General features: G+C 38.7%; 1 protein-coding gene across 11 annotated transcripts in view; it reads right to left on the minus strand.

Moving 5' to 3' along the window:
- Nucleotides 1–1,664: 1,664 nt before the first annotated feature.
- The window catches only part of CNST (consortin, connexin sorting protein), a 99,701-nt gene continuing 73,544 nt past the window's right edge, over nucleotides 1,665–27,821 (minus strand). For all 11 annotated transcript variants that reach the window (XM_039529129.1, XM_039529133.1, XM_039529128.1 and 8 more), the window contains 3 exons: nucleotides 23,540–24,447; nucleotides 9,866–10,001; nucleotides 1,665–5,669 (listed from right to left, as the gene is read on the minus strand). In XM_039529129.1, coding sequence (XP_039385063.1) covers nucleotides 5,464–5,669; nucleotides 9,866–10,001; nucleotides 23,540–24,447 — 1,250 coding nt within the window. In that variant the 3' untranslated portion in view covers nucleotides 1,665–5,463. The remainder of the gene's footprint in view (nucleotides 5,670–9,865; nucleotides 10,002–23,539; nucleotides 24,448–27,821) is intronic.

Below are 27,821 nucleotides of genomic sequence, written 5' to 3' on the forward strand. Positions count from 1 at the left end.
TCCATGCATCTGATGAAGTGGGTTTTAGCCCACAAAAGCTTATGCCCAAATAAATGTGTTAGTCTCTAAGGTGCCACAAGGACTCCTGGTTGTTTTTGTTGATACAGACTAACACGGCTACCACTCTGAAACCTACAAAACAAGTGTTCTTGGATTAATAAAAAACCCTCAAAAAACAACAAACAACTCTTGATCCACAGGCCTGGTTTAGGATAGTTGCTGAAACTCTCAGTGGAAATATTTCCTATTTCCTTTCATTCCATAGCCAATCCCTCTCTCTATATCTTTACAAATCACAGCACCCAAAAGGTTTAGACGTTTTCTCTGGGACACTTTTTATTTTTTTTGCTACAGTATTTAATTTACAAGCTTGGCTGATGGTCTCAAATACAGTTATTGCCTTCCTTTGCCAAAGGAGGCTCCTGTTAGATTTGTTATAGATTGTAGCTAGTGCCTTCAAATAGCCTTGGTTAACAGAATTAGGCAACAATGTTTTCATGAGGGTAGCAGCCCTTTTAGTCATTGAGTGGAATGTTCCCTGGTCTTGCAAGAAATCCAAATTTCAACCTCATTTGACTTGTTGAGATTTCAAGCTTGTCCTTCACTCACAGAGCTTCACTAACAATTTTCCTCTATTTTGTAGTGGCCTTCTCTTTCCCAGTGTTGGCTGTCAAGATTACACATCCTTCTTCCAGGCACCAAAGCAACAGAACGAAGGTATTTGCAAGACTTCAGACACACTTACTGAGAAAGGTGGAATGGGGAGGCTGCTGGCAATATGCCTTCGGAGGAATGATCACACAATTTTTCCTCATAGGGACACTGTCAAGTTGAAATCTAGTCATATTTTAAGAAAAGAGTTTCAAGTAGTTTTGAATACTACACCAGCCCCTGAATCCCCCTGCCAGTTGTTATGGATTTACCATTGCATAGTCCTATTTTGTCTCTCCCCTGTTGCTATGTAGAACATGCCTACAAACAACAGGGAGGAGGATGAACTGAAATTGGCTATCATACGCACAAAGTATACAAACACTCCCCCCCCCCATTTCTTTCTGTTACAGTAATCTCAGTCGTTGCTTGTTACTAGCTACAAAATCTTCAGACAGAAGAGTAATTTCCTGAATTGACGTTTCCCTTTTGGATTTACCAGACTGCAGGGCTCTAACCACTCCGATGGAGATGGATGGTGTGTAACAATCTAAATAGAATAGAATGTGCAGGAAGGCCATCCAGCTGGCCTTACCCACAAACTGTTTTGACCTCCAAGTATAGGTACTTTTGCTATGCTCTTAACCGAGCATTTGATAATGCACCATAGACCATGTGAGCTATTTCTTCTAATAGAATTGTCATGTAAAACAAGAATTAGTACCATCTGCATTTTACAAAGGAATCTGAATAAGGTTCAGTCCAGGCTCAGATGCTGGGCTACAGCTGAGGGCAGTGTGTGCAAAGGTGACCTTTGCACTCCTTCCAATCCCAGGCTGCTTCTGTGCTGGTCTGGTACCTTGGCATAAATTGGAGCAGCTGGAAAACTGTCTGGTCTGTCTGGTCATAGTTTCCAGCCACGCCCTTTGCACAAGCAACAGGGCAGAGAGAGGGGCAGTGTAGGGGCAGTTACACTGTCTCTATGCCACTGAAGGATCACCCTATCCTTGGGGATCCTCCTGTGGCCAGTTATACCAACTCTGGAGTGGCTTTGCACTGGCAATGCGGCACAAAGCATCCAGGCACAGTGCAGGGTCTGGGCCAGCAAGTGCAAAGTGAGCTGCTTTTTAAAATTACCTTGTCTTTTAGCTCTTTAATATTTACAATAGTACAGCTTTAAAATAGTTTTGTAATAATATGAACCTAAAGTATAAGGATCTTTGATCTCTGTATCTGATATACTTTTAAATAAATATTTTTAGCTCTAACTCTTGAAGTTTTTGGTGGCTGGGTGCACAGACATTTAAACTAGGTTATTGGTTTTTTTAAGAGTTGAAATGAACAGTTGGTGCTTTAAAACAAACTTAATATGCTTAAACAGTGAATACAAAGATACACAAACTCAAAAACACGCTAACAGCACAGTAATTATAAATGCAGCTCTGTAACAACTGAATGCATGCTTATCAACACTCCATCAGCAGTTTACAAAAAAAAACAAACAAACAAAAAACCTAGGAAAATAAGAGAATTTCTTTAAAATCAATTGGAATTAAATAAATAAACCCAGACATAAAGTGATGTACTGATCCAGCCAGTACACTTTAGGATATAAAAGTGACTGTTCCTTTCTCTTTTTAGATTAACCCAGCATTACAATACTGTAAAACAGAAGGCCCTTCTTGGGGAAAAAAAGAAATTATTGTTCTCATATTTCATTTAGAAAGCAAAAGTTTTGCATTAATCTAGACATTTTAAATTGCTAGTTATAATATAAAGCTGCAAATGAGGCTTCCTAAGGTGTAAGTCAGCCGAGCCTCATAGATGGGGTACTTAAAAACAAAAACCACACATGCAATTTTTTCTGGAAAATAGTGATTTCAACTTTCACTTAAAAACAAAACACTTAAGCATGAGAGTACATTAGGAATAGTCAAACTTACTAGAGGGACAATCCACCTGCAAATGCAAGCAAGCATGATCACGTTCTAATTCTGAGTGATATCTTGATGATTTCACTTCATGTTACTTTATACAGTAAATGCCTAAACCTGGACATACTCCATCATACAACCCTAGTAAGCATTTAAAATATTGGGTGGAGTGAATTGGATCCCCCAAGCATACTGTATCCTGAGAATCATTTCATACTAACACTCACCTCAGGACTCCTCCACTGGCTAGTCCATTATGCCATTAGCAGAAGCAGCTGCCATATTCTGGCCACGGTTAGGGCAAAGGGCCTACAATCCAACTTTGCCTTTTGCTATCTTGTCAGTGTCTCTCTCCCCTATATAGACGAAGCACCGTGCACCAGCTAAAAACGGCAGTTCATTTAAAATAATGCATTATTACAATTTAAAAGTAAATTTGTTTCTGCACAGATTGAAAAACAACAAGGTATATCTAGCGACTCACATCTCAGTCCTGGGAGCAAAGCCAGAGTAAAAACTGCTTTGCCTGAAGGAACTATGAGGAAATCCTCATCTGTGACTGCAAACCATGTGACCTGGGGCACCTGCACAGCTGGGTCACTTCCAGTTACTGTCAAATAAAGATAGCATGAACTGCTACAGATGGCTGCTCTCCACTTATGCCATGTTATAATAACACAGGTCCTCAGACGATGCCTCGTATATATCCCCATCCCATGGGGAGTTAGTACCACGGGTGAAATCCTGCCATTGACTTAAGTGGAGCCAGGATTTCAGCCACTTCTGTTGTGGTGACCCCTGTATTGCATAATGCCATTTAGAGTAAAATTTTCTAACGCATCAAGTGTCTGAGATGCCCAAGTCCTGTTTTCAAAAGCAACTTAGGCACTTGGAGCCTATGTCCCATTGACTTTTAGTGAGACCTAGGCTCCAAAAGCCTGCTCCTTTCCATTGAAGTCAACGGGAAATTTGCCATTGACTTAATCCCAAGTGCCTAAATCACATTTGAAAATGGGATTTAGTTATTTTTGACAATGTTACCTGTGGAATCCTACTGAATGGGTTCTCCAAGACTCTTGGGTCTCTGAACAGTATCCTCTTTTGGCCCTTCTGAAGGTGTGTAAAAAGCAGCTAAGGATTTGGCCCTGAGTTCAGATATTTTCTCCTGACTGATACACGTGATACAGTGCAACACTGGGGGCTCTTCCATAGAACACATTGGAAACATCTAAAACATGGAAATTTAAGATTTTTTTTTTTAGATTATGTTGCGAGCCCTCATTGCAGCGTTACCTTTTTTAATGTAAATTATCACAATTCTGCTTTCCCAAGTCTGCAGACAGAAGGAGACTAAAAATTAATATGGAGAGGTATGAACTGCTCTGTTCATCTTTATCATGCGTTCAAAATGAACCCTAATGGACTAAAATATCACAATTTTAAACTATTTCACTGGTGATAGTTTTAGTGGAAACTTTCAGCTCACATGTTAATATACTGTGGTTTGGGTGATGAATTAATAAGAAGGGATCTCTCATATAAATAATACTGCAAGTTTTAAAAATGAAAATATCTATATATTCTCAAAATATTTTTTGGTTATTTGTTTTTTCCCCTCAACATGGATCTGGACAGGAAAAGAAGAGAAAAATCTAGGGGGAGTAGATCTCCATGAAAAAAGAGTGATAGGAATATATGAGGGAGTTGAAAGATCTCAGGGTGAAAGAAAATGTCACAGAGATAGAGAGGATTTTCCCCTGAGAACAAGACTTGGTGTAATAGAGTCAATTTTATTCAAAATGACTCAGTAAAGCTCAGAGGTGGAAATCTGGAGAAGTTTGGCTCTGAACTTTGCAGCTGGTCTTGGCTGTATGCCAGATTGGACAAAACCTCTGGACATTTTGCACTTATAAATAACACCAGACAGTTCTATACCATTCTCGATCTGTAGATCTTAAAGCATTTTACAGAGGAGGACAAAGATCATTATCGCCATTTTACAGCGGGGGAAACTGAGGCAGAGAAGTCACTGCAAGTGAGTAGTAAAGCTGGAAAGAGAACCCATGTATCCTGACTCCTAGTCCCATGCCCCTTTCAATGGCCCAAGCAGCTTTACTATTATTAGTAAGAATAATTTCCTACACTTAGTATTGTGTGCTGGGAGTGAATTTTCTTTTTAAAAAATCCCACACATTTCCAACACTGTCCACCCAATTTTGGGAATAAAATTCCAGAGAATCTGGCAAAGCTGCCTTCAGATTTAACCCACTCATGACAACTGCCACACACTTAGAAGACATAAGGCCAATCCATTTAACTAACATAGTATGAGGGCACTGCAAATGCCAATGCATTCTACTCACTCCACCCATAATTAAACAGCTCACCAGGACATTTAAAATGAAAAAAATACATTAAGACTTAAAAGAAAAATAAGGAAACATTTTCATAAAACACAGACTTATTGCATGATAGCTGGAGGCAACACTTTCGTGCAAACAGCTGTAAATCAAAATTGTCTTTTCATTAAGATTGCAAAGATTGCTTAGAATGTGTGGCAATGGGAGACTGTGTAGAGGCTAATCAGTTTTCTATCTTCTTCACTTCCCAAGACGTTGAATGGCTGTTTGCTTGGTTTCAGAAGGTGAAGGCAATGACATTTTGCTTATTATTCTCCTGCTCCACACTTGATTTCTACCCACCTGATTACTAGATTAGACAGTTCTTCTCAACCGGTATTTAAAGGTTAGGTTTATGTCATCAGCTGTACCTCACCTGAAGGTGGCACATATTACAGAAAACTTGAAATCACCATTTTTTTTTAACCTCTCTGTTAATCATTGGTAAGCTGTCAGTGTGTTGTCCCTGCTCATTTCAACTATGTGAAGGCTACCCAGTGTTTAAGTTCCTCCACACCCTGCAATATCTGGGTATAGTAAAAGTCCATGTTGGCTGCAAAGTCAGTACATACAGGGGATTCCATGTCACCAAAGGTGCAGTACAGTGCAGTTCCTCCAACACTAAGGAAAACAGTTGCTATGCACAACAGGATCAGCAAAACACAGGAGCCGCCACCAACTTCATCTGTAAATATAAAATACATGACATACAGTGAACAAAATAAAAGACCACACAAAAACTTTGTACTTATTGAGATTAGCCCTATGAAATCTAGGGAGAAATCTTAGATTTGTCTAACTGGAGGATTGGGGAGTATGGCAGGTACCGTGGCTGTCTGTGTCAAAGTGACAAAAAATTACTACAAATTATAGTACATTCAAAAACCAAAAAAACCCTGTGCGTGTATGTGTTTCTGTTCCAATATGACAACCCATCATTAGTCATATGACCTTACTTCTGTAACACCTGTTCTCCTTTTCCTGTTCTCTTCTTGAGTCCTTTCATATTTAGACCATGACCCTGCAAACACTCACACACCTGTTTAGTTCTACTACCATACAATTTTACTGCCTTTTTCCTGCAAAATATCTGACACATTTCAAATGAAAAATTTCAAATAAAAAGTTTCTGTTCAAAATTTTTCACAGGGAGAAAAATGGCCAGCTCAAGATTATAAACTCTTGGGGGGAGAGAATGTGTCTTTTCATTTGTATGCAACAAACCTGAACCCTTTCCAGTGCTTAACAAAAACACTGCTCTCAAGTAGCTGGTACATTCGAGAATAAAGGATATCCCAGTATTGGTAGCTACAAGAATTCCCCTTCAGTTCAAGCAGAGATCTTTTAGCTCTAGTCTGAAAAGTTTGCCACTTGGGGCTTATCTAGATAGGAAAGTTTTACCAGTTTATATTGGTGTAGTTAAACTGCTATAGTTATACAGGTATAAATCCCCAGGTGGACACACTTATTTCAGTATAAAAGTGGTTTGTTTTTTTTTTTTGGTTTAGCTTAAATCACTTCCCAAGTGACATAAGCCAAACCAAAAAAGGCCCTCTTATACTGGAATAAGAGTGTCCACACCAGTGTACCAGCAATATAACTATATTGGTTTAAAAATCACACATTATTTTAGACAGGATTAAATATCCCGTGTAAAGATGTCCTCAGTGATGACAACAGAAACAAAAACCAAGAACCCTGTCTGCAATCTTTCCTTTATCCCTTCAATTATCCTGTACCCCAGGAATGTTCTAAGCTCTACAACTAATAGCTATAAAATATTACTTTGCTAGACTCTCAGAGAAAAACCTCTATTTTTGGATATTTATGCTGTAAATTGTAAAATCAAAATTTTCAGGCATTTCAATTGAACTAGAAATTCCATCCTGTACCTGAGAAACCATTTCCCGATTCATCTTTTGTTGAAACTGGTATGTTCCCATGAAAAGCTTCAGATTCAATTAGGGTGACCAGATGTCCCAATTTTATAGGGACAGTCCCGATTTTTGGGTCTTTTTCTTATATAGGCTCTTATTACCTCCCACCCCTTGTCCTGATTTTTCACACTTGCTGTCTGGTCACCCTAGATTCAATGCACTGGCTTTTCTGATGAAAAAAAGGTTTAATCGCAAAATTCCAAACCAGTTCTAATAAAAGGTGACTTTACAAGAAGAAAGAAATTCTCCGTTTTTGGAGGACTTAGAGTTTGTCAGAAAAAACAGAAGTTATAACCTTACACGCAGTGCAACTAAAACACAGCATAAATACCACCTGGAAAAAAGGGGCCACAGTCATTGTCAGTTTTCATAGATTTGAAGGCCACATGGAATCGTTATGATCACCTCATCTAAACTCCTGTGTAACACTGGACATAGAACTGCACAAAGCAGTTCCTGCATCAAGCCCATAACTTCTGGTTGAGCTAGAGCATATTTTTAAGAGAGACATCTAATTCTGACTTAAAAACTTCAGGTGACAGAGAATCCACCACATCCCTAAGTAAATTGCTCCAGTGGTTAATTCCATTTTTTGCAATGGATTTACAGCAGAGATTAATTTGGCCCAATGAATGTTACAATATTTTGATCCATGTTCATATTTTGAACTCATTTTACCTATGTGTTTAAAAATTCCTGGATGCCAGAATTGTAACAGGGTAATGCACTGATAAATTCCCACAGCAAGTTAAAAATACATTGTGGGAGAAACTTTATCCCAGCACTTTCTTGGTAGATGGAAAATTTTAATGTTAGTGCAACAGTGGGAGCCACAAGATCTAATATGCTAAAAGTGACCCTTTTTAATATTTCCAATTATTTGTCTGGTAGGTTACAAAACGCTGCCTTGCTCCAAAATCTGTTGAAGTCACTGACTACCTAATTTCCTTTGATAATAAAATATTCAACACTACGTGGCAATTCCGGCAAGAGAACATCCCTAATATTCTCATAATCACTTATACCAATTTAAAATCTAGTGTTATGCCTCTACTCCCAACGGAGTGGGTTTTCTTCTTCCCTCCCCACTCCCAATATAGTGTTTTCCAAACTATCTACACAAGAGGCGGTACTAAGGGGAGAAGAATTCAAATAGTCTAGTTAAGAGAAGAATTAAGAGATGATGCATCTTCAGGGGAACAACAGGAATAAACTAAGGTAATTATTATGCCTGCTATTCTATACCCCCTGGCCTTCCATAGTCTATTGGTTTTTGGTCCCTCCTATGGTTTACGGTGAAAATCAAATAAATTGACAAGTAAATCTGAGTTATTCTCAGCTCCCTTTCCCATTATGCCTACAGACAATCAAAGCTTGTGTGTGTGTGTGTGTAGAGTGGCATCTTTTCACACATGTAGTGGCCAGCATCTGATTTCTCGATGCCTCAAGCATTGGGAGCTCCTAAGGAAAGAGGAGCCACTCCCTGCACTCATTCCTGACCGTGGTGCCAAACAGTCCTGAAGAACTGGGAGATGGATCCTTCCACTACTGGACCCAACCCCTGCACTCCCTCATCCTTCAACCTGACCACAGGGCCTTGAAGAAACTTCTGCAAAGAAGAGAAACAGCCCCAACCATGGCATACACTCAAAGAGGCTGAGAAATGGGACCTCCCAATATCAAACCTCACCCTCACTAACTCAGAAAGGGGCTGCAAACTCCCTCCTTCCAGACCACAAAGGACCAATCACTTTCACTTATGGGGAGAAGCCAGGACACCTGCTATACTTGGGAGGGGGAGCCAGGATACCTGACACCTCCACTCAGCACAGGAAAAGGAGCAGACAAATTCCCTGAATCCCCAGAATCCCTGTGCTCTGCCCCTCTCAGAGGGAGAGGAGCCAGGATTGGTTCCCCCTAGGAACCACCACAACACAATCTGTCCTTCAGCCCAGAAGAAGAGAAACCATGAGTTCCAGCCCCATCAGTAAATATTTTAAATACAAATATAAATTCTACTTTTTTTTGGTTAGATGATTTTGGCAAGTATGAATTAGGTCTAGTCTCAGATGACAATAAGACAAGGAGGAGCAACAGCCTCAAAATAAGAAAAGTAAGTTTTGGCTAGATACAGTAGCAGCGAAAGATCTTTTTGGGCCCCCATCCTGCTAAAGTGTGGAGCGACTCTTATTGTCGCCATGATTGTGATAAGGTGGTGTGATGATAGTGATGGACTACAGTAAAACTCATTCCAGTAATGACAGCAAAGTAAGGATTTCCCCTGCAGTTAGTTAACCCATCAGTAGACAGGGATGCATTAAACATAATTTAAACCATATTTCAATGGCAAACATATTGACACCCGTGTTAGTAATTATAAAACAAAATTAAAGCCTCAAGCCTTCCAATCCCATAGTTCTACAAATGTGGTTTCTGAGCAGGCCTGGTCATCCTGGAGGGCAAGCTATGTAAGGGAAAACAAACATTCAGGTTTTTTGCATTGCTTTTTTGACGTATTGGTTAGATTAATGAAAGAAAACCTACTTCTTCCACTTTTAAGGATTAGAAATTAAATGAAGGGAAATCCAGATAGGAGAAAGCTGTCAGTAATGAGAGAGCAGCATCCCTCCTTCAGCCCCAGCCAAAGCTGGGAGCTCTGGTTTACAACAAAAATGTATTTAAAGTTTCCCTTTGTTCTGGTTAACTAACTTGTTGCACAAAAGCCTTTGCATATCCCTATCCATTTCTAGAATAACTTTTAGTACAGTCCATTGCTACTATCACTGCATGGAGAATAGCTCGCAAACCAATACAGGGCATACAATAGCAATAATTGGTTTAAAACAGACTTTTTCCTGCTTTTTTTTCTTATTTAACAAATGAAAGCATAGATGTGGTTTGTAATTGTATACTATGAAAACACAAATTAACACAGGCAAGCTACCTTGATCCAAGGTGTCTTCCATTTCTTGGAATCTCACTCTTCTCTTTGGATTTCTCTGCTGGATTTGAGCAAGTGTCTTTCCTTCACTGTCATCTCTCTTCTTTAGGATGGACACCAGTCCCTCTGCCGGGACAACCTATGAGAGTTTATAAGAATCATTTGGCACAGAGTGACAATACAGACTATGTTAGAAATCCAGACACGAAAGCCACTCAGTGATGGCTGTAAGGGGAGAAAGGAATGAGAAAAAGCAGAGAAACAATTTCCCCTTGTTTATTTTCTTGTAATGCTGCTGCACTTGTGAAATTATTTCTTCACAAGTACATCTCAAAATAGATAGGACAACTGCAGTGCTAAATTGCAGTATCATTCCTTTTCCTGCTGCGTAAGAGGAGAAAACTTCTCTTTAATTGTTCTCTCTGTCAAGTATCCACAGATCTATTCTCTTGGATCATGTATCATGTTGTAGTTTCTATTAGTTCCCATGTAGCCTAAGGCCTTAAATTCATGATGGATGGGAGTAGTGATGAATATGGGTCTTCAATACCTTCAGCGAACAATACATTTACTTTCTTTTTCTAAGGTCAGTAACCCTGCACAGACCATCACAAACCACTCTTGGAAATTACATTGCTTGATTCATTGCCCAACATTGTGACTCTAAGGCACCACACCTGGCTCCCCTGGGAAGCGACAGACTAGTCTGGGGGCACAACATACAACAGAGGAAGAGCAGGGGAGGGAAAGCTGCATGACATCCACTTCTAGTTTCTCACTGTAACAAGCTCTCTGGGTAAAACAGCAGGCAGCAACTCAAAGGTCCCTGCTCTACTGGCATCCCCATAATGCAGCTGGCCCTGGGAACACTCACATAAAACAGTGCTCTGGGCAGCAGGTCACTACCCAGAGTTTTTCCATTCTCTTCCTGCAGCAATCAGGTCATTTGCAAGAACACATTGTCTACCCCCACACAGCCAACAAAGGATGTCGCCTCTACCCCAAGCAGCATGTAACTTTTTGGTGAGAGCAGAAATGGAGAGGGGAAGCAGGTAGGGAAGGAGTAGCAAAAACCAAGGAGGGAGGGGAGAGAGACTGGACATGAAAATATATTTGGAGGGTTAAAAAGAGTATAAAGACGACTTCATAGAGAAAACAGAGAGCTAAAAGGAGAGACAGTGGCAAATGAATTAGAAGATGGCATGATGAGACACGGAGAGGTGCTGGAGCACCCAGCTACTGACACAGAGTGGTGGGTATGGAAGGTCTCTCTCCAAAAACGTTGGGAACCTCGGTCTTATTGCCTATATTTCGTTTCAGAGACTTTAGTGCCCCCACCCCCCTTGGCTGAAGGACCCATTTTTCTCAGTTTGCAAGAGCTCTGTTCCCTTGTGTCTGTCTAGTGATGGATGTAAAGTTGGCTTCAAAAGTTCAATAAACTTCTTTCAAGAGGTAGGATGCTTTTCTTCCCTTCCTGTGGGCTTCGCATCCCCTTGTATGATTTCTATGTAAATTAGCCTTCCATAGTTTCTGATTCCATCAGGTTTAATTTTCATAGGAGACAGGTAGCTAGCTATGACATCCCCTCCTGTCCGGGCAGACTGTACAGCCTGACAATGAGTATCCATATCAATGAGTATCCATAATTCCTCATCTAGTGTTAGTACATACATTTCACAATTATATTAATCACTGGTGTCGCATCTGGATTCTACTGAGGTAAAAGGAGACTGGCTAGCATCTCTAAATATTGGTGTTTGTAAACTTTTTAAAGTTTTAGCTTTCAGCCATCTCAACAACAAAACCTTCCCAATAGCAAGAACAGATCTGGTATCTAGTTTTTAACAGTGGAGTTCCCTATATATTCCATTTTATGTTGTTTTCTATGCTGTATGATTGCCCTTGCAAATACGTTAGTAAATGCTGTAATCAGATTTCTGTTTGACTGCAACATATTTTAGGACATGTCCTCCCAATTTAATACAACAGGGAATGTCTATTACTTATTCATAGATTATAAGGCCAGAGGGGACAAGGACCTCTATGGCCATCTAGTCTGACCTTCTGCGTAACACAGGTCATAGAACTTCCCTGAATTAATTCTTGCTGTAAGTCCAATAGCTGTGGTTGAATGAGAGCATCTTTTAGAAAAAACATCCAATCTTAATTTAAAAGGTGTCAATGATGGTGAATCCACCACAACTCTTAGTGAATTTTTACAATAGTTAATTACACTCACTGTTAAAAATTAGCATCTTATTTCCAATTTGAATTTGTCTAGCTTCAACTTCCAGCCATTGGACCTTGTTATACCAGACTGAGGAGCCCATTATAATTTTTTTATTACCCATATATGTACTTATAGACTGTAATCAAGTCACACCTTCACCTTCTTTTTGTTAAACTGAAGAGATTGAGCGCCTTGAGTTTATCATTAAAACATTTTTTTCAATCCTTTAATCACTCTTGTGGCTCCTCTCTGAACCCTCTCCAATTTATCAATGTCTTTCTTGAACTGTGGACACAAGAACTGGGCACAATATCCCAGTAATAGCAGCACCAAAGCCAAATACAGATTACATAATTGCCATACTTCTAATGGAGATTCCCCTATTTATACATCCAAGGATCACATTAGCCCTTTTAGCTACAGTGGAACATTGTGCGTTCATGCTCCGCTGACTATCCACCATAACCCTAAGCCTTCTTTCAGAGTCACTGCTTCCCAAGATAGAATCTGCCATCCAGTATGACCAGCGTTCTTTGTACCGAGATGTAGGACCTCACATTTGCCCAAATGTTGGTGCTGATCTCATTAGATGGGCACACAGAAGAACGTTTCAAAAGCACACCCTGGAGCACAGGAAAACTAATGTCTTATTCTAACAAACCAGACAGATGGTACCACTGTCGTTCAGCACTGAATGTTCGGGCTGTAGCACCTGGTGAGTGTTGAACAGACATGTATCAAAATGTTTGAGAAAGAATCTGAGACCACATAATAGAAAATAATTGAAAATACTGTTCCTTCAAAAAAACAAAAAGCAAGCAATTTTCTTTTATATACCAAACAAACTAAATTATTTGTGCATACATAGGAGCAGAAGAGACTAGGCAGAGACAGCCCAACAGAGCAAAAGTAGGAAAAAGTTGGGCTTCTCAGCTCAAAACAAGAATCTTGCAGAATAAAGATATCAAATATGCATTCACTGGTTGATGCAATGACCAAGCAATTTTTGTTTGGCAAGATTAGATAAGGTCATGAGTTTTTCATAGAAGGCATATTCAAAGTAAGTAAATGGACAGAGGCTGACCACAGTATCTGATATATTTGTGGCAGAGAGCCAGATCTTGCATGCAAGATACTGAACACTCAGAGCATCAGGCTCTTAATGTTCAAGTGGCAATGATAGTCATAATGTTAGCATGATACAGTCCCATTGGAGAAATGTAGTAACAACAGTGATGTAAGAAATGGTACAGGACAATTAGTTGGACATGGTGCTTATTCACAGGCCACATTCCTGGTCTAAAGATAGAATCCATGAGACCAAGTAAAGTTTCTGGAATTTGATTTCTTCATAATGAATTTGAAATGTTTAGAAAAAATGGACGATGACAAACTAAAATGGAGATTCAATACAACTTTCTGAAGGAATTTCAGACAAGTATGTAGGTCCATTTTTATCCTGTGTATAAAATAGTGTAAGGTAGGAAAAGTCAGAGCATATCAGTGATGCTCAAGTGGTGATGTGGAGTTAACCACTTCTACTGGCTTCACCTAGATCTATTCAACCTCCAGAATGGAGTTGAGTATATACAGAGATTCCCATTAATACACAAGAGGCTAAGTTGGTATTTAGGGCCATGGCTTTTTAGAAAAATTAGAATCTATTGATAAAATGTGTTTATCTTTAGTTCTACTCATATTTTTTTTAGAGACCAAATATTAAGCTCTAAATAATAAGCTGTTTCAATACAAAAGTAACATGACCATTTACAACCAAAGTAGACAATAGTATTTACAATAAAAAGAATTCATATATATAATTGCAGTAACACAACTGACTACTTCTGGTTAAACAGTAACATATTAAGAGGGTAAAAAGGTACCTACTCTGGGCAGTTAGAGGCAGAAACCTACCTCTGCCTTCCAAATGACTATTTTTCAAAACAGAAGCACCAAAGAATGCAGGCTTTAACTGGCTTCTTAATTTGAGTGTTACTACAACTAGAGATGTTCTTTAGTAAGAATATAGTGTGGTGTATTGAGGACTGTGTTGGAATTGCAAGTTATCACGTTAAGAGTGAGAGAGTAGGGGGTGGGAGGGCGGCTGTTTCCTGCTCCTGCTTGCAGCCTAGGGTGTTCTGTAGCAAAGCACGGGAGACAGTCCTAAAAAGACACCTTAAAGCAAGGCGGGGTGAGTTGTGCCTTGCTGCCTTAGGGAGCAGCCTGTATTCTCTCTCTCTGTTTTTGGGTTCTTGCATGAACTAGGAAAAGAAAAAAGGAAAGGTTTCAAAGTAAGAGAATAGTTGGATGGTGCATAAAACTGTTGTATGAGTAGTAATGTAAATGCATATATGAAAATTTGCTTAGTGTGTTAGTGTCATCACTATCTGATAAAGATGATCACAATTACACAAAAAGAAAAGATTTTCCATAAAATGGTATTCAACTGAGTTTTAGACAAGAGCTTTTAAAAAGTTAGTTTATAACATTGTAAGAGGATGCAACTATAACAGTGTTCACATTTGCTGGATGTAAGACTTGCACATTTGAGACATCTCTATAAATCCAACACCAAAATGGTACGGGCAGTAGCACACATTCCCTGGGATCCAGGTGTTGATAGTAACAGTTAACTGTTTAAACACTGCAACTGAGTTTTCAGGATCATATGGCAAATGAGAGCGGCTACTAGTTTACTGACAGACTATGCTTTAGCAAACTTCTAGGATACATAAAGAACATAATATCTTTCACAAATTAAAACACAGAAGCAATAGACAACAATGTGAGAATATTCACATTTAATCAAACTAAAATAAGATTTAAGCACTAATGTCTGTTCACAAAGCCCTTCTTTAAAACACCTACCGTATTTTCCTATTACTATATAATCCTTTTTGGCAAGAACACCAACTACTTAAAATTGGTGCAGATACTACAATGATGAACAGTACAAAACACACTATAAATAAAACTGAAGTTGTAAGTATACATTATGTATAAAACAGAAGTGTGCACAACAACTGTCCCCTATTGCAGAAGGGATAGTCACTATATTTTAGCAAAGTATTTTAAGTTTTCCATGCTGCCCTTTGGCTATTGAATTTCAATTGAGTTAGAAGGTGTGCCTCAATTTTTCCTTCTCAAATGTTCCTATTTATAGTTTTCATATGTTGGCAGTTATGCCCATGCTGGAAATTAACAGGATTTAAAAATAGAAAATGTATTTAGACATGCCCATTTCTATCCTGACATCATCTTTACTTAACAAGAAAAACATCTATCCCCCCATTAAGTTTGAGTGAAATTTTACTAGTACTTTTTTTTTACCTACTCTGTAAATTAGAAGGAGTTAATAAAAACTGATTTGTTACTCTGAAAATTAGCAGGAATTATCTGCATACATTTATGTTACAGATGAGGAGGGTGCGTTAGATATACACCTCTACCCCGATATAATGCGACCCGATATAACACGAATTCAGATATAACGCAGTAAAGCAGCACTCTGGGGGCCGGGGCTGCGCACTCCGGTGGATCAAAGCAAGTTCGATATAATTCAGTTTCACCTATAATGCAGTAAGATTTTTTGGCTCCCGAGGACAGCGTTATATCGGGGTAGAGGTATATATGAAATCAGATTTGCCACTGAACCAAATATATCTTTCATCTGCTAATGAGGGACAAGACCCAACATATTTATAATTGTCAGTCTCAATTTCACAGAATATGTGGATTCAAAACTCAACATTCCAGGCTACTTTTATGGCTTTGGCCTCTGTAATACTCAGTGTAATCTAACCAAATTAGCAGAGGATATGACAACATGCTGGCACTCTACAGAAATGATGAGAATAGCACAAACACAGAAAACAAGTGGTCTGTTTCACAATTTCTGCTTCCTAAATAACCTCACGAGAGCTACATATTGCACAAATGCATACTCTAATCAGACAGATAAGAGACAGACACACTCCAAAGAGCTGTGTTTAAAAGGAGAGGCTGATGGCATTATCCAGTAGGCACTGCACCAATGATGTCATTTCGTATTTTCAGTGACTTAATTAGTAAAAGATAATGATTAAGCTTGGCTCTCTCAGTTACCGGCAATATTTTATAACCATTTGCTAGTCAAACAATTGTTGCATTGAGACAAACTGTAAGTACAAAAAAGGTGCATTTGTACATACTTCAGAAGCATGCAGCTTAAAAACCACATTCAAATATAGTTGAAAGGATAAAGTTAAACTCTGATGCTCATTTCCTTTTTATACTCAAAGTAAACCCTACACCCTGATTGTTACTTAGGGGCTTAAGCTATTATCTTTAATGAAACAGCAAGAACAATCAACAAAGCACAGTAAAACCCAGCAAACATAGCGAGAAAAAAAGAGAGTCTAAATTGGTTATATACTAGATGAATGTTATTGACCCAGCTGAACTGGATGTAATTGTCTAAAATCAGCTCATCATAATTTACCAGCCCAAGCACAAAAACTACTCACATTTCCTTACCATGATAAAATGAAGGGTGGGCAGAAAATGATAGTTTGTTCATCTGTCTGGGGGTAAAAAGGAATATGCTTTAGGAAACTAGAAGTTTTGACACCTGAATGTGTTGCTATAATTGTATTGCTTGTGATAAAGAGGATCAATGGCCCCTGTTGAACTGCATAAGGAGCAGGCTATTTGTCACTAGCAGTGTCTTGTTAACTGGTTCAGGTTGTACCTTTGTGAAGGAAGTCTTGCTACTCTGAGTTTCACTCATTGCCCTGCCTGCCTATTGTTATATGGGCTGAGTTTCAGGTTTTAGTTCTAATATATAAAGGACTAAAATAGACTGAATCCCATGCATCTTAGGCTTTCAACACCCTATATACCATCTTCCCCATTAAGGAAAGTGAGGGAGGCCTTTCAATCTTGCAGCAATACAACTGCTAATGTCTTTACCTCTGAAGTTACAGTCGTTGGGATGTATTAACCCTCTGACCTAATAAGTGCCATGGATCTAGATTTTTTTTTTTTTTTAAACAAAGACACACAGACACATGCACACACGCATACAGCCCTTTCTTCTTGGCAAGGAGATATCTCTTCTGTCTGATGCCATGATTTAGTTTTAAATATGTTATTTGCTTTTAAACTTTGCTAGTATTTGTAATTTATATTTTAATTATTTGTTTTGCAAGTCACCTACAAAGCTATGGCTCCTAGGCACCATACAAACAGAATCTATTATTATAATGGAATTAACATTTCCAATATCACTTTGTCCAGACTGCCATCTGTATCTACCAAATCTATCCATACTCTCAATTGAAAATTGCTTATTGCAGATGTTTACACTGTCTCTTTTCTTCTTTTATTAAGTAATAAAAGGTTATTTGCACTGTATCTAGAAAGCCATTCACGAAGTGGAACTATCCTACTGGAACACACACAGTTTCAGTCAACTAAAATAATTTTAATTTACTTTTCTATTGTACCTTTCATCCTGAAGGATCCCAAACCATTTTACAAACTGTTTATATGCAGATCACTTACCATTGAAATGGGATGGAATGAAAAAGTCACACTGCACCAAATGTTTTCCACAATAATTTTTAGGTGGGGAATTTACAGGTAACTTTTTCAGTAATGACTGCAGGAGGAATTTAGATAGATAGAAAGTAATTATCTGAATTGGATTTGACTGGGACACTGCACTTAACATTGTCTGGCTGGCGTGGACCATAGTGTTGAAATCTAGGGCTTGCAGCTGGTTCCCAGGCACCACTGTGACTACCTCTGTGTTACATAAAGGGCTCCCAGCAAAAGAAGGCCCTACATAAAACAGAAAGCAGTTGAAACGTTAAAACTTTTTTTAAAACTTTAGGTTATATAATCAACAATAGATGACCATAACATGACTATGTGGCTGAATTCACTCTCAGGGCTCTGCTGCCCTTAACACATCTTTTGACCATTACTATGGAGGATACCAACAAAGGCCCATGAGTGAATTGCAGTCTTTGGGGCCCATCTATTAACCTATAGCTATTGTTGTTTTGTAACTCATTCTTTGTTAAATGTTTTAGTAGCTTTTGCTCTTTTCTGCAATGAGTAAGACTGAATGGAAACTGTCTACATGAAAGAAAAACACTGAGGGTGGTGGACTTTACAAATCAACACAAGGATAACATGCTGGCTTAAAAAGAAGATCTCAAATCAAGACTGCTAGGCACCTAAAAGCAAGTGCTAATGAAATTACTTTCCTTTCCACCCTATTGGTATCAGCATTTGGTACAGAATTCAAAATACCTAATTTCTTACTCACAGAGTTAATTTCTTCCCCAATATTATCACAGATTTTATTATACACAGATTTTGTGGATATACCACTTGGGTCCAGCTCTGAAAATGGGGACTTCTACCTTGAAAACTTCAGAAAAAAGCTTTAAACTAATGTACTAATGCCGCTCTTAGTCTGTCTATTGGGATCATTCACAGCATATGCAGAGATGATTTTGACAAAAGTTTTGCAAGGACCTTTAATGGAGATCTAGTCAAAAGGGCGCAGAGCATTCACAAATGCTTTGGTTTAAAATCAGAAAACTGTCCTAAGAAACAAGCTTGCTGTAATTTATCTATGATGCTTACTTCTTAAACAGTTACATGACAGAAGTCTATCATTTTAGTTTTATTCAATATATATGTTATTTTAAAAAATGCATTAATCAATAAGCGTGTGACAAACTGCCAAAGGCCAGACTACATAGTTAAGCTATTAGCAGTTTCATTCTGAAATGGACCAGATCTCTTTTGCTATATTAGCAAAAAATACACAAGGCATACGAATTATTAAACTTCAAAAAGGGGCTACAGGGTAGGTTCACTAGCTGCTGGTGATATTATATTTAGATGTCATCTAACCATTCTTTTCTAAGAAACTCAGATGGTTACCTGGGCTTTAGTACTAACAGTACAGGTCCCGATCCTACCAATGTTTCCACATGTGAACAATTTTATGTACAGTAATAGTTCCACTGAACTCCAACCTACAGGATAAGGACTATATACAACAATAAGGAATCTCAACATGGTGTCATCTCTGGATCTTGTTGGTAGAGATGGGGACACAATTGATCTCTGTTTAATGGTCCTAATATCATGCAAAAAATCTGGCCACTCAAACAGGAAGTGTATAATATAAACATAGACCTTATAGGTCAAATTGCATCTGCTTACATTATGTGAGAGTCTGATCCTTTAACGACCGGTGAAATGATGACTGAGTGGTACCTTTAATTCTGTCCGATTGTGGTTACAATCTGTTCAACTGCTCTTGTCAATTCTTAATCATTTCAGAAATAGTAGCAAGCTGACCTGAGAAGAGGGCTTACACCTCTGAAATCTCTGAAACCTCTTCCAGCTGATTGTCTTCCAGAGCCCAAGTTCAGTGAACTTCAAGGCCCTTTGTTAGGCTATACGTTTGTTCCAACTTTTGTCTGCCTAGTAGGGTGTTTAAGATTTATTGTGTTTTTGCTTGAAAAGACCAACATTTAGCAATTGTTTACATTTATTGTGAGATTCTCAAGTCCTCAGAAAATGGTCACCATGTATAAATGCCTGAAATAAAAGCAGAAACTCTCCATTTTATTTTTATAATTAGTATTTGAATTCAGACTTAGAATGTAATAGGGGGGTACTGCGTGAAGTAATTATCTGATCCAAATATAGGGGTAATAAAAAAACCCTCTTTACTATAAATATTACAAGAATATGCATGTATGCTTTTTATGTATATATAATGATTTTTTATGTTCAGTAATTTATTTAAATCTAAGTAATAGTGTCACTAGACCCAGACAATAATACCAAATAGATACAAGCCATATGGTAGGGTAAGTCTATGCAACTTATTTTGAAATAATAATTGTTTCCCATTTCCTTTCCAACTAATATGTGTTGTTTTATTCCTGCTGAGACTTGCTCCATGATCAATTTTACTCTGATCAGATTGACCCATCCAGTATTTTGTAGTCCACTATAGGTAGGGCCCTACCAAATTCATTGTCCATTTTGGTCAAATTTCATGGTCATAGGTTTTTAAAAATTGTACATTTCATGATTTCAGCTATTAAATCTGAAATTTCAAGGTATTGTAATTGTAGGGGTCCTGAGCCAAAAAGGAGTTGTGTGGGGAGGGAGGGGTTGCAAGGTTATTGTAGGGGGGGTTGCAGTACTGCTACCCTTACTTCTGCGCTGCTGCTGCTGGTGGCGCTGCCTTCAGAGCTGAGCAGCTGGAGAGTGGCGGCTGCTGGCTGGGAGCTCAGCGATCAAGGCAGAGCCGCTGCCAACAGCAGCACAGAAGTAAGGATGGCATGGCATGCCCTGGGAAGCTGACTTCAGAGCTGGGTGCCTGGCCAACAGACACCACTCTCCGACAGCCCAGCTCTGAAGGCAGCACAGAAGTATGGGTGGCAATACCACAATCTCCACTAAAATAACCTTGCAACCCTCCTGCAACTTCCTTTTGGGCCAAGACCCCCAATTTTAGAACTGCTGGTCTCCCCGTGAAATCGGTATAGTATAGGATAAAAGCACACAAGACCAGATTTCATGGGGGGAGACCAGATTTCACAGCCCGTGATGTGTTTTTCATGGCTATGAATTTGGTAGGGCCTCAACTATAGGATTAATGAAATGGTTTTGTTTTTCCATTCCCACTGTGAAATTTATGCAAGGAGTTTTGCTTTCTAAATATAACACATTGAAATGCTAATCCATTTTCCAAGTATTTGCTTCCCAGAATATCGTGTCAATACATACTACGCATACATTTTGCATAAACCAATTCAAAGGTTTCATGACAACAGTGGGAGAAATTACATATTGACTGCAAAGATCAGATGACTTGTCAAAATGTTAATGATATCTTAATTTAAATTATTTTTAACAGTACTAACAAAAAATTAACAATAGAAACAAATTAAGGGGCTGATTTCTCAGAAGTGCCAAGCACTTGGGAGATTCTGTTCTCTTCCACTGAAGTTGTGGGTTCTTAGCACTTCTGAAAATTAAGCCCTAAAATAACATGAAGTGGCAAGATTAACTAGAAAAAAAACCACACAAGGAAACTGAATACAGATGAGTTATACTGTCCTTAACTCACCCTGCTTAGTCTAACAAATGCAGGCGTCTCAGAACAGTGCAAGATCCTGCATACTACACATTGTAACTTTTTTTAGTTTAACTCCCCTCATCTTTCTCCCCTGATTTATACCTCACAAACTCAGGTCTCCTGCAAAGGATGACTGGATAAAGACTCTCTTTGGAGCAAACCAACATTGCTCCTTATTTGGCAAGAGAGAATTTGTTAGAGTTATGCAAGGTACTCTCTTCCCTCTCCAGAGACTCAGTCGTGCTGCCAGAGCACTTAAAGCCCTGGGAGCAGAATGAAACCAGGAATCAAGCAAGATTTCCCATAAGAAAGCAATACCATTAATTAACTGGGCCAGCACAGGTCTAGCTTTGGTGAAGACACTGGGTAAAAAAATTAAATTGTTAGACCAAGTATGTTTAAACTGCTATAAAATTTATTTAAGACTCCTTTCTATATTAAAATAAACGCTTTAGCTGTGTAGCTCAATATATTGAATTTCCAGAAGGTACCCAACACTGAGGGATAATATTTAAGGGGCTCTTCTTCTATATATCCATGGGGGTTGGACTGGACTATCTGTAAGGTATAATTTACGAATTTTCCAAAGCAGTCTCAGTTTATGCACAGAGTTTTGCACATGTAAATCAGCAGAATAGTTAGTTCAATGATGCGTGCAAATTATGGTGTTTACATGTGCAAATTCAGGCCCTGATTTGGCAGACATTTGACCAACATGCATAATGTTAAGCATGTGTGTGCTACCTATTGAATCCAAAGAGCTGAGGTCAGCCAACTATATGAACGTGGCTCAGCCCGGGTACCCAGTGACCTTCCTGATCTCATGCAGGAGGCACTGGAGGAGTGCAGGGTGCTCAATCTTGGAGCAGCAGCAAGGAGACCTTTGGGGCAAATGCTGTACTGTACGGACAACTCTTGTGATTTTATCATGCATCTCACAATAGAGAAGATAGATGATCCAGTAGTTAGGGCATTAGCCTGGGACTTGGGAGTCCAGCACTCAATTCTCTGGTCTGCCACAAGCTTCCTGGGTGGCCTTGGTCTCTTAATCTAAGTTCCCCATTGTAAAACAGAGTTTATAGCACTTTCCTACACTTTAAAGATTGTGAGATGCTCAGATACTATAGTAATGCAGGCCTTTCTCAAAACCCCAGCTGCTGGAATCGCATGATTATGTGAGAATATCAGCTTTCATTAAAAAAAAAAAGTTTCTAGCCTTCATGGTTATAGACAAAAGCCTGAAAACACAAACTACGTATACCCAGAAGACAGACAAACAAAAAAGAATCCTAAGTATTATTTTCAAACATCTCATGATTTTGGAGGCCTGAGTCATGATTTTTGAACGCATACGGATGGCCAATACTACATGCTATCCCAGGCCTTTCACCTGCCACATGCATAAACATAATGGCTGAGGAAACCTCTGCTTAATCCCTAACATCCTACATTCCTGTAATGGGGCTCAAAGGAATTAGGGCAGAATTTTGCCTTCTATTTTTAAGTATTTTAGAAGACCTTTTGATCTTTAGAATTGTTGATACTCATTATGGGCCATACTAGTACAGCACTAATGGTTCCATTGACCAAACCCTGAGGCTCCTAATTACTTTTGTTTGAACAACAGAATTGACAGAGGTTAGGAAAATTAAAAGTACATAAATAAAATGTGTCAGGGCAGATTTCTTCCTGTCTTAGTTTCCCTGTTCTTATTTAAAAACATATAAAGAGATGTATAAAAAAGTGTTACACAGTACATTATATAGGTAATTCCCCTCTCTTCTGTTACTCACCTATGAGAATGGGCAGTGAAAAACAAGTTTTACTCTATCAATGAATAAGAATGATTAACACTAAATTAAAGGAAGACAATTTACGTCACCTGCCATTTACTGTGCAACTTCTTTGTATAAAATTACAAGGGAAGAAATTATTATGATTTCTCAGCACTCCTAATACCTCTGTGTATAAAATAATAATGGTAAGAATATTTCATGTTGACACAGAGTGAGAGTCTGATTTTCAGAGGTGCTGAGACCCCAACAACTCCCATGGACTTCTGTGGGAACTGTGGATGATAAGTATCTCTGAAAAAAACAATCAGGCTGTAAATCAATTCAGAGGAAGAATAAAAACAAATAATTTAGTTTTCATATTAAAAATAAGGAAGTGATGTGTAGGGATATATATGTAACACACATTTTAAAGAAGGCTAAATGTTTAAGATTATAATAAATTCAATTAATTTTTTTTTTTTATAGTTTTTAGTTTTCCCAGTGTTTACCTCTGCAATCTCTATCCTTTTTGCAAGTTCATCGAGCGAAGAAAAGCTGTCATCTAATAATAAAGCTTCTGTTGAAATGTATGATGCTTGTTCCAGTGGAATATCTGGGAGAGTTTCAGAGTCCTCTTGGTTTTCTAAATTTGCAAGGGATTCTTCAGTGTCTTTTATGCTACCATTTAAGAATCTGCCAAAAAAATCTTCCGGTTCGTCATTATTTACCTCCTCCTCCTGCTGCCTTGCCATCTCCTGCAGTCTCTTGAATACTTTTGGATGTGCAGGACTGATATGTTCAGGTGCGTTGTTACTTCCATAACACATGTTTTCACAAATGTTTGATGCAGTTCTGTCCTGTGGGGATTTTCCATCCTCATCTAAACCAGGCTTCTGCTGCTGCTGGTTTAATGCACTATTTCCTAGCTGGCTTCTGGCAGTCTCAGTAGAGCCTGCACGGTGTTTTGATCTGAGAACATTTCTTTCAGCTTGTACATTTTCATCTTTAGAAATCAAATCAGAAGGGATATAATCAGCGTCCGTTAAACCTAAGGTGTCTACCATTGGCTCACCAGAGAGTTCCACTCCAGGCTGCTTAGCCACGTCTTCTATTTTTGCCACATCCTTAGAGAACTGCCTCTCTCTCGGCTGCAAACTGTTATCTTTACCAGCATCCCCAGATGATAAACAGTCAGAACAAGGCCTGCACACTGTCCCTATAGACTGGGTGTGTGGCTCCAGTGTTGATTCAGCACTGCAGTGCTGCTCCTCCATGTGGTCCTTCCCTGCAGTTACTTGAAAACTTGCTGCTTCTGTAAGCCTATCAGTTTTACTATCACACAGGGAGCTCTGACTCATCTGTCTCTCTCTGTGCTGATTTTCTTTTCTTGGTTCAGTGCCAGGCCGAGTTTCAGTATCTAAATGCAACAGGAAGACAGTTCCAGCATTTTAAAATGATTCAAAACATCAGTCGTGTGTCGAAAGAGCATATTATGACTTGATAGTATGCACACAAATGTTTCAGAATAAATTCCCCTCTAGTGCAGATAGTGCTGCTCTAGTTAGTAGAAAACATAAAATACCCAGAATAAATCATAAATAAGACCCCAATTCAGCAAAGCACTTAAGTGACTGTTTAAAGTTAAGAACATGCGTAAGTGCTTTGCTGAAAAAGGATGGGATTACTCACATGCTTAAAGTAAAGAATATTCTTAAGTGTCTCAAGGAATAAGGGCCTAATTTCCCTTTCAAACATATTTCATGCAAGGAACTACATGTATATTATTCCAAGATTTCTAGAAGGAAGGATGGGGAGGGAAGAGGGATATGATGTCATAACTACAGAAGAAATTTTTTTCCTGGTTCCACTGCAATGGGTAACTCAGATACATTAGTATTACTGTTATCTATAATTCACTGAGGTATGTAGGTGCATTTTTAAAAAAGCCTAAAAACCACAATAATTGAAATGTATTTTACATGTGGTCCTTTGTCTTTAATATTTAATTATTTCCTTAAGTTAATGCAAAGTAAAATAAAATACTTGATTACAATATTCATAGATAATAAATTACACAGCTAAAATTGCTTTTATGGACTTCTTTGTGGGTAGCCAGTATGGGTTATATATAAAAAACACAAATACAATTTGGATTTAGCTTATGTTTGGTTTCAGATATTTTCAATATAAACTACCAGGGGAGAGTGATCTCTGTTTACTGAGCTGTTATGGAACTTTATTTTAGTGAGAAGTGAGAACAATAATACACAAATACTGTGAATTCAAAAAAGTTTAGAGTTACACTCATTTTTGGTTAGGAAACGTTGGCAAATTATTTATTGGTAGGTTAAAGAACTTATAATTCAATAATTATTTATTTCTAACAAAGTAGGAATTTAAGAAATAGCACATTCAGTGCCAATACAATATGTTCATGTAGCGGAAGACCAAAAAGCTAGTCTGAGTTGTGCCTAAAATTATTAGATATGGGCCTTAACTGGAACCTCAAATCCAACCTTCTCCCTCCCGCCCCCAGTTTTGGGGAGAGAAAAAGGGAGTGCCTGAGATTCAAATGACAAAGCAATCTCTATTCAACATACTTTTTAAATTACATTTATACAGAGCCACCTCGAACAACAAAGTCTGTATTATGGAAGTTACTGTAATAATAAATAATAATACACAACAAATTCCTACCACAAAATCTACTTAATTGAATTTTTGGTCCAGAGTCAAAACCAGAAGGGTCTATGGATCAGGTTGATGGAAGAAATTTCAAGTGGCCCCAGAAATTTCCACCTTTTCCTGCTGAAGTGTCACAAGATCCTTAAACCATTCAATCTGAACCCACGCTAGCTATGGATTTTGCGTCAAACCTGAACCCCAGTATAAACCTGCACTGGAACAGAGCACTGCCTCCTCTGCTCAGCTCTCAAATATTTGAAACAGGGTTGAATTTCTCTGTCTTAAAGCAAGGAAAGATTATGTTTTAAAACAATGAAATACTAGCTGAAAATGAAAAGTAAGGTTAGAAATTATATGAAAGACCACGCAAGCCTACTAGAGGATGAATAAAAATCAGAACGTTAATAGATGGAAGGGATACACAGAAGCTAAATTATATAGGATAGAAAGAAGAAATGGGTATATATGAGAGAGAGAGAGAGAGGGAGAGAGAGTTTTGAAAATTAGGCACAAAGGACAAGACAGTTGAGGGGTTTGTAATGGGTTACTGAGCTCTACATGTATAGGTCACCAGTTCAAATACAACCCAGACTGTCAGTAGCAAGATTTTGTTACCATCTGTCAGTTTTTCCCAGTTGATATGGCCATGTTACAACAGGCACCTTTGTTGGCAAGTAGGAACACCAAAGATTAAATGGACATGGAAATTAAATCAGCCTCTTTACCATGCAGGATGGCCCCTTGAGGTCAGGGTTGAAACAAACAGACATGTCTGTGTGGGGAAGCTTACACTGTGTGTCTATGCTGTAACTGTACTAAAGATAGAGGACTTCAATGTCCAGTCAGTCTTTTTATGAATATTAAGGCCTATATTTTCAAGAGTGACTAGTGACTTTGAGTGGCTCATTTTTTTGAGAAAGCGTCCAATTCAAGTTACCCTAAAAGGCAGCTGATTTTTCAGAAGTGATGAGAACCTGCTCTCTAAAAATCAGGCTCCTTTAAGGAATATTCATAAAAAGACTGACTGGACATTGAAGTCCTCTATCTTTAGTACAGTTACAGCATAGACACACAGTGTAAGCTTCCCCACACAGACATGTCAGATAACCAAAAATTAGAACTAAATTCACTTATGGAAGCAAACACTCAGTCTAGAAAAACAGTATTCTATACATAAGAACATAAGAAATGCTTCTAGCATTATGAGGCATAAACAGAGACCCAGGAAAGTGAGATCTTATGATCACCTTTAATGTTCATGTAAAATTTTGGGGAGTTTTTTTGTAGCTTCCATGGGAATATTTAAAAATTTTGTTTGGACAACTCACACACCTTTTAGCTTACTGGCCTGTAATTGCCAGGATCACCTCTGGAGCCCTTTTTAAAAACTGGCATCACATTAGCTATCCTCGTCATCTCCTCACACCTTCTATTGGCCATCTTAATTATCACTTCAAAAAGTTTTTTTTTCCTGCTGATAAGAGCTCATCTCAATTGATTAGACTTTTCCTGTTGTTATGCATACTTCCACCTTTACATGTTCTCTGTATGTATAAATATCTCCTGTCTGTGTGTTCCATTCTATGCATCCGAAGAAGTGAGCTGTAGCTCACGAAAGCTCATGCTACAATAAATTTGTTAGTCTTTAAGGTGCCACAAGTACTCCTGTTCTTTTTGCGGATACAGACTAACACGGCTGCTACTCTGAAACCTGTCATTTGGTACAGACGCTGATTTTAAATGATAGATTACAGATGACAATTAGTAGTCCTGCAATTTCATATTTGAGTTCCTTCAGAACTCTTGGGTGAATACCATCTGGTCCTGGTGATTTATTACTGTTTAGGCCAACCTGAGCCTAAGAAGGAGCCAGAATTTACCAATGTACATTGCCAAAGAGCCACAGTAATAAGTCAGCAGCCCCACATCAGCTCCCTCCCCCCGCCCTTCCCAGCGCCTCCCACCTACCGGCAGCCTTGCCAATCAGCACCTCCCTCTCCCTCCCCACACCTCCCAATCAGCTGTTTCGTGGCATTCAGGAGGCTTGGGGGGGGAGGGGGAAGGAGCAAGGGCATGGCAGGCTCAGGGGATGGGGCAGGAAGGGGT

The sequence above is a fragment of the Mauremys reevesii genome, linkage group 3 (assembly GCF_016161935.1).
Source record: "Mauremys reevesii isolate NIE-2019 linkage group 3, ASM1616193v1, whole genome shotgun sequence".
Taxonomy (NCBI): domain Eukaryota; kingdom Metazoa; phylum Chordata; order Testudines; family Geoemydidae; genus Mauremys; species Mauremys reevesii.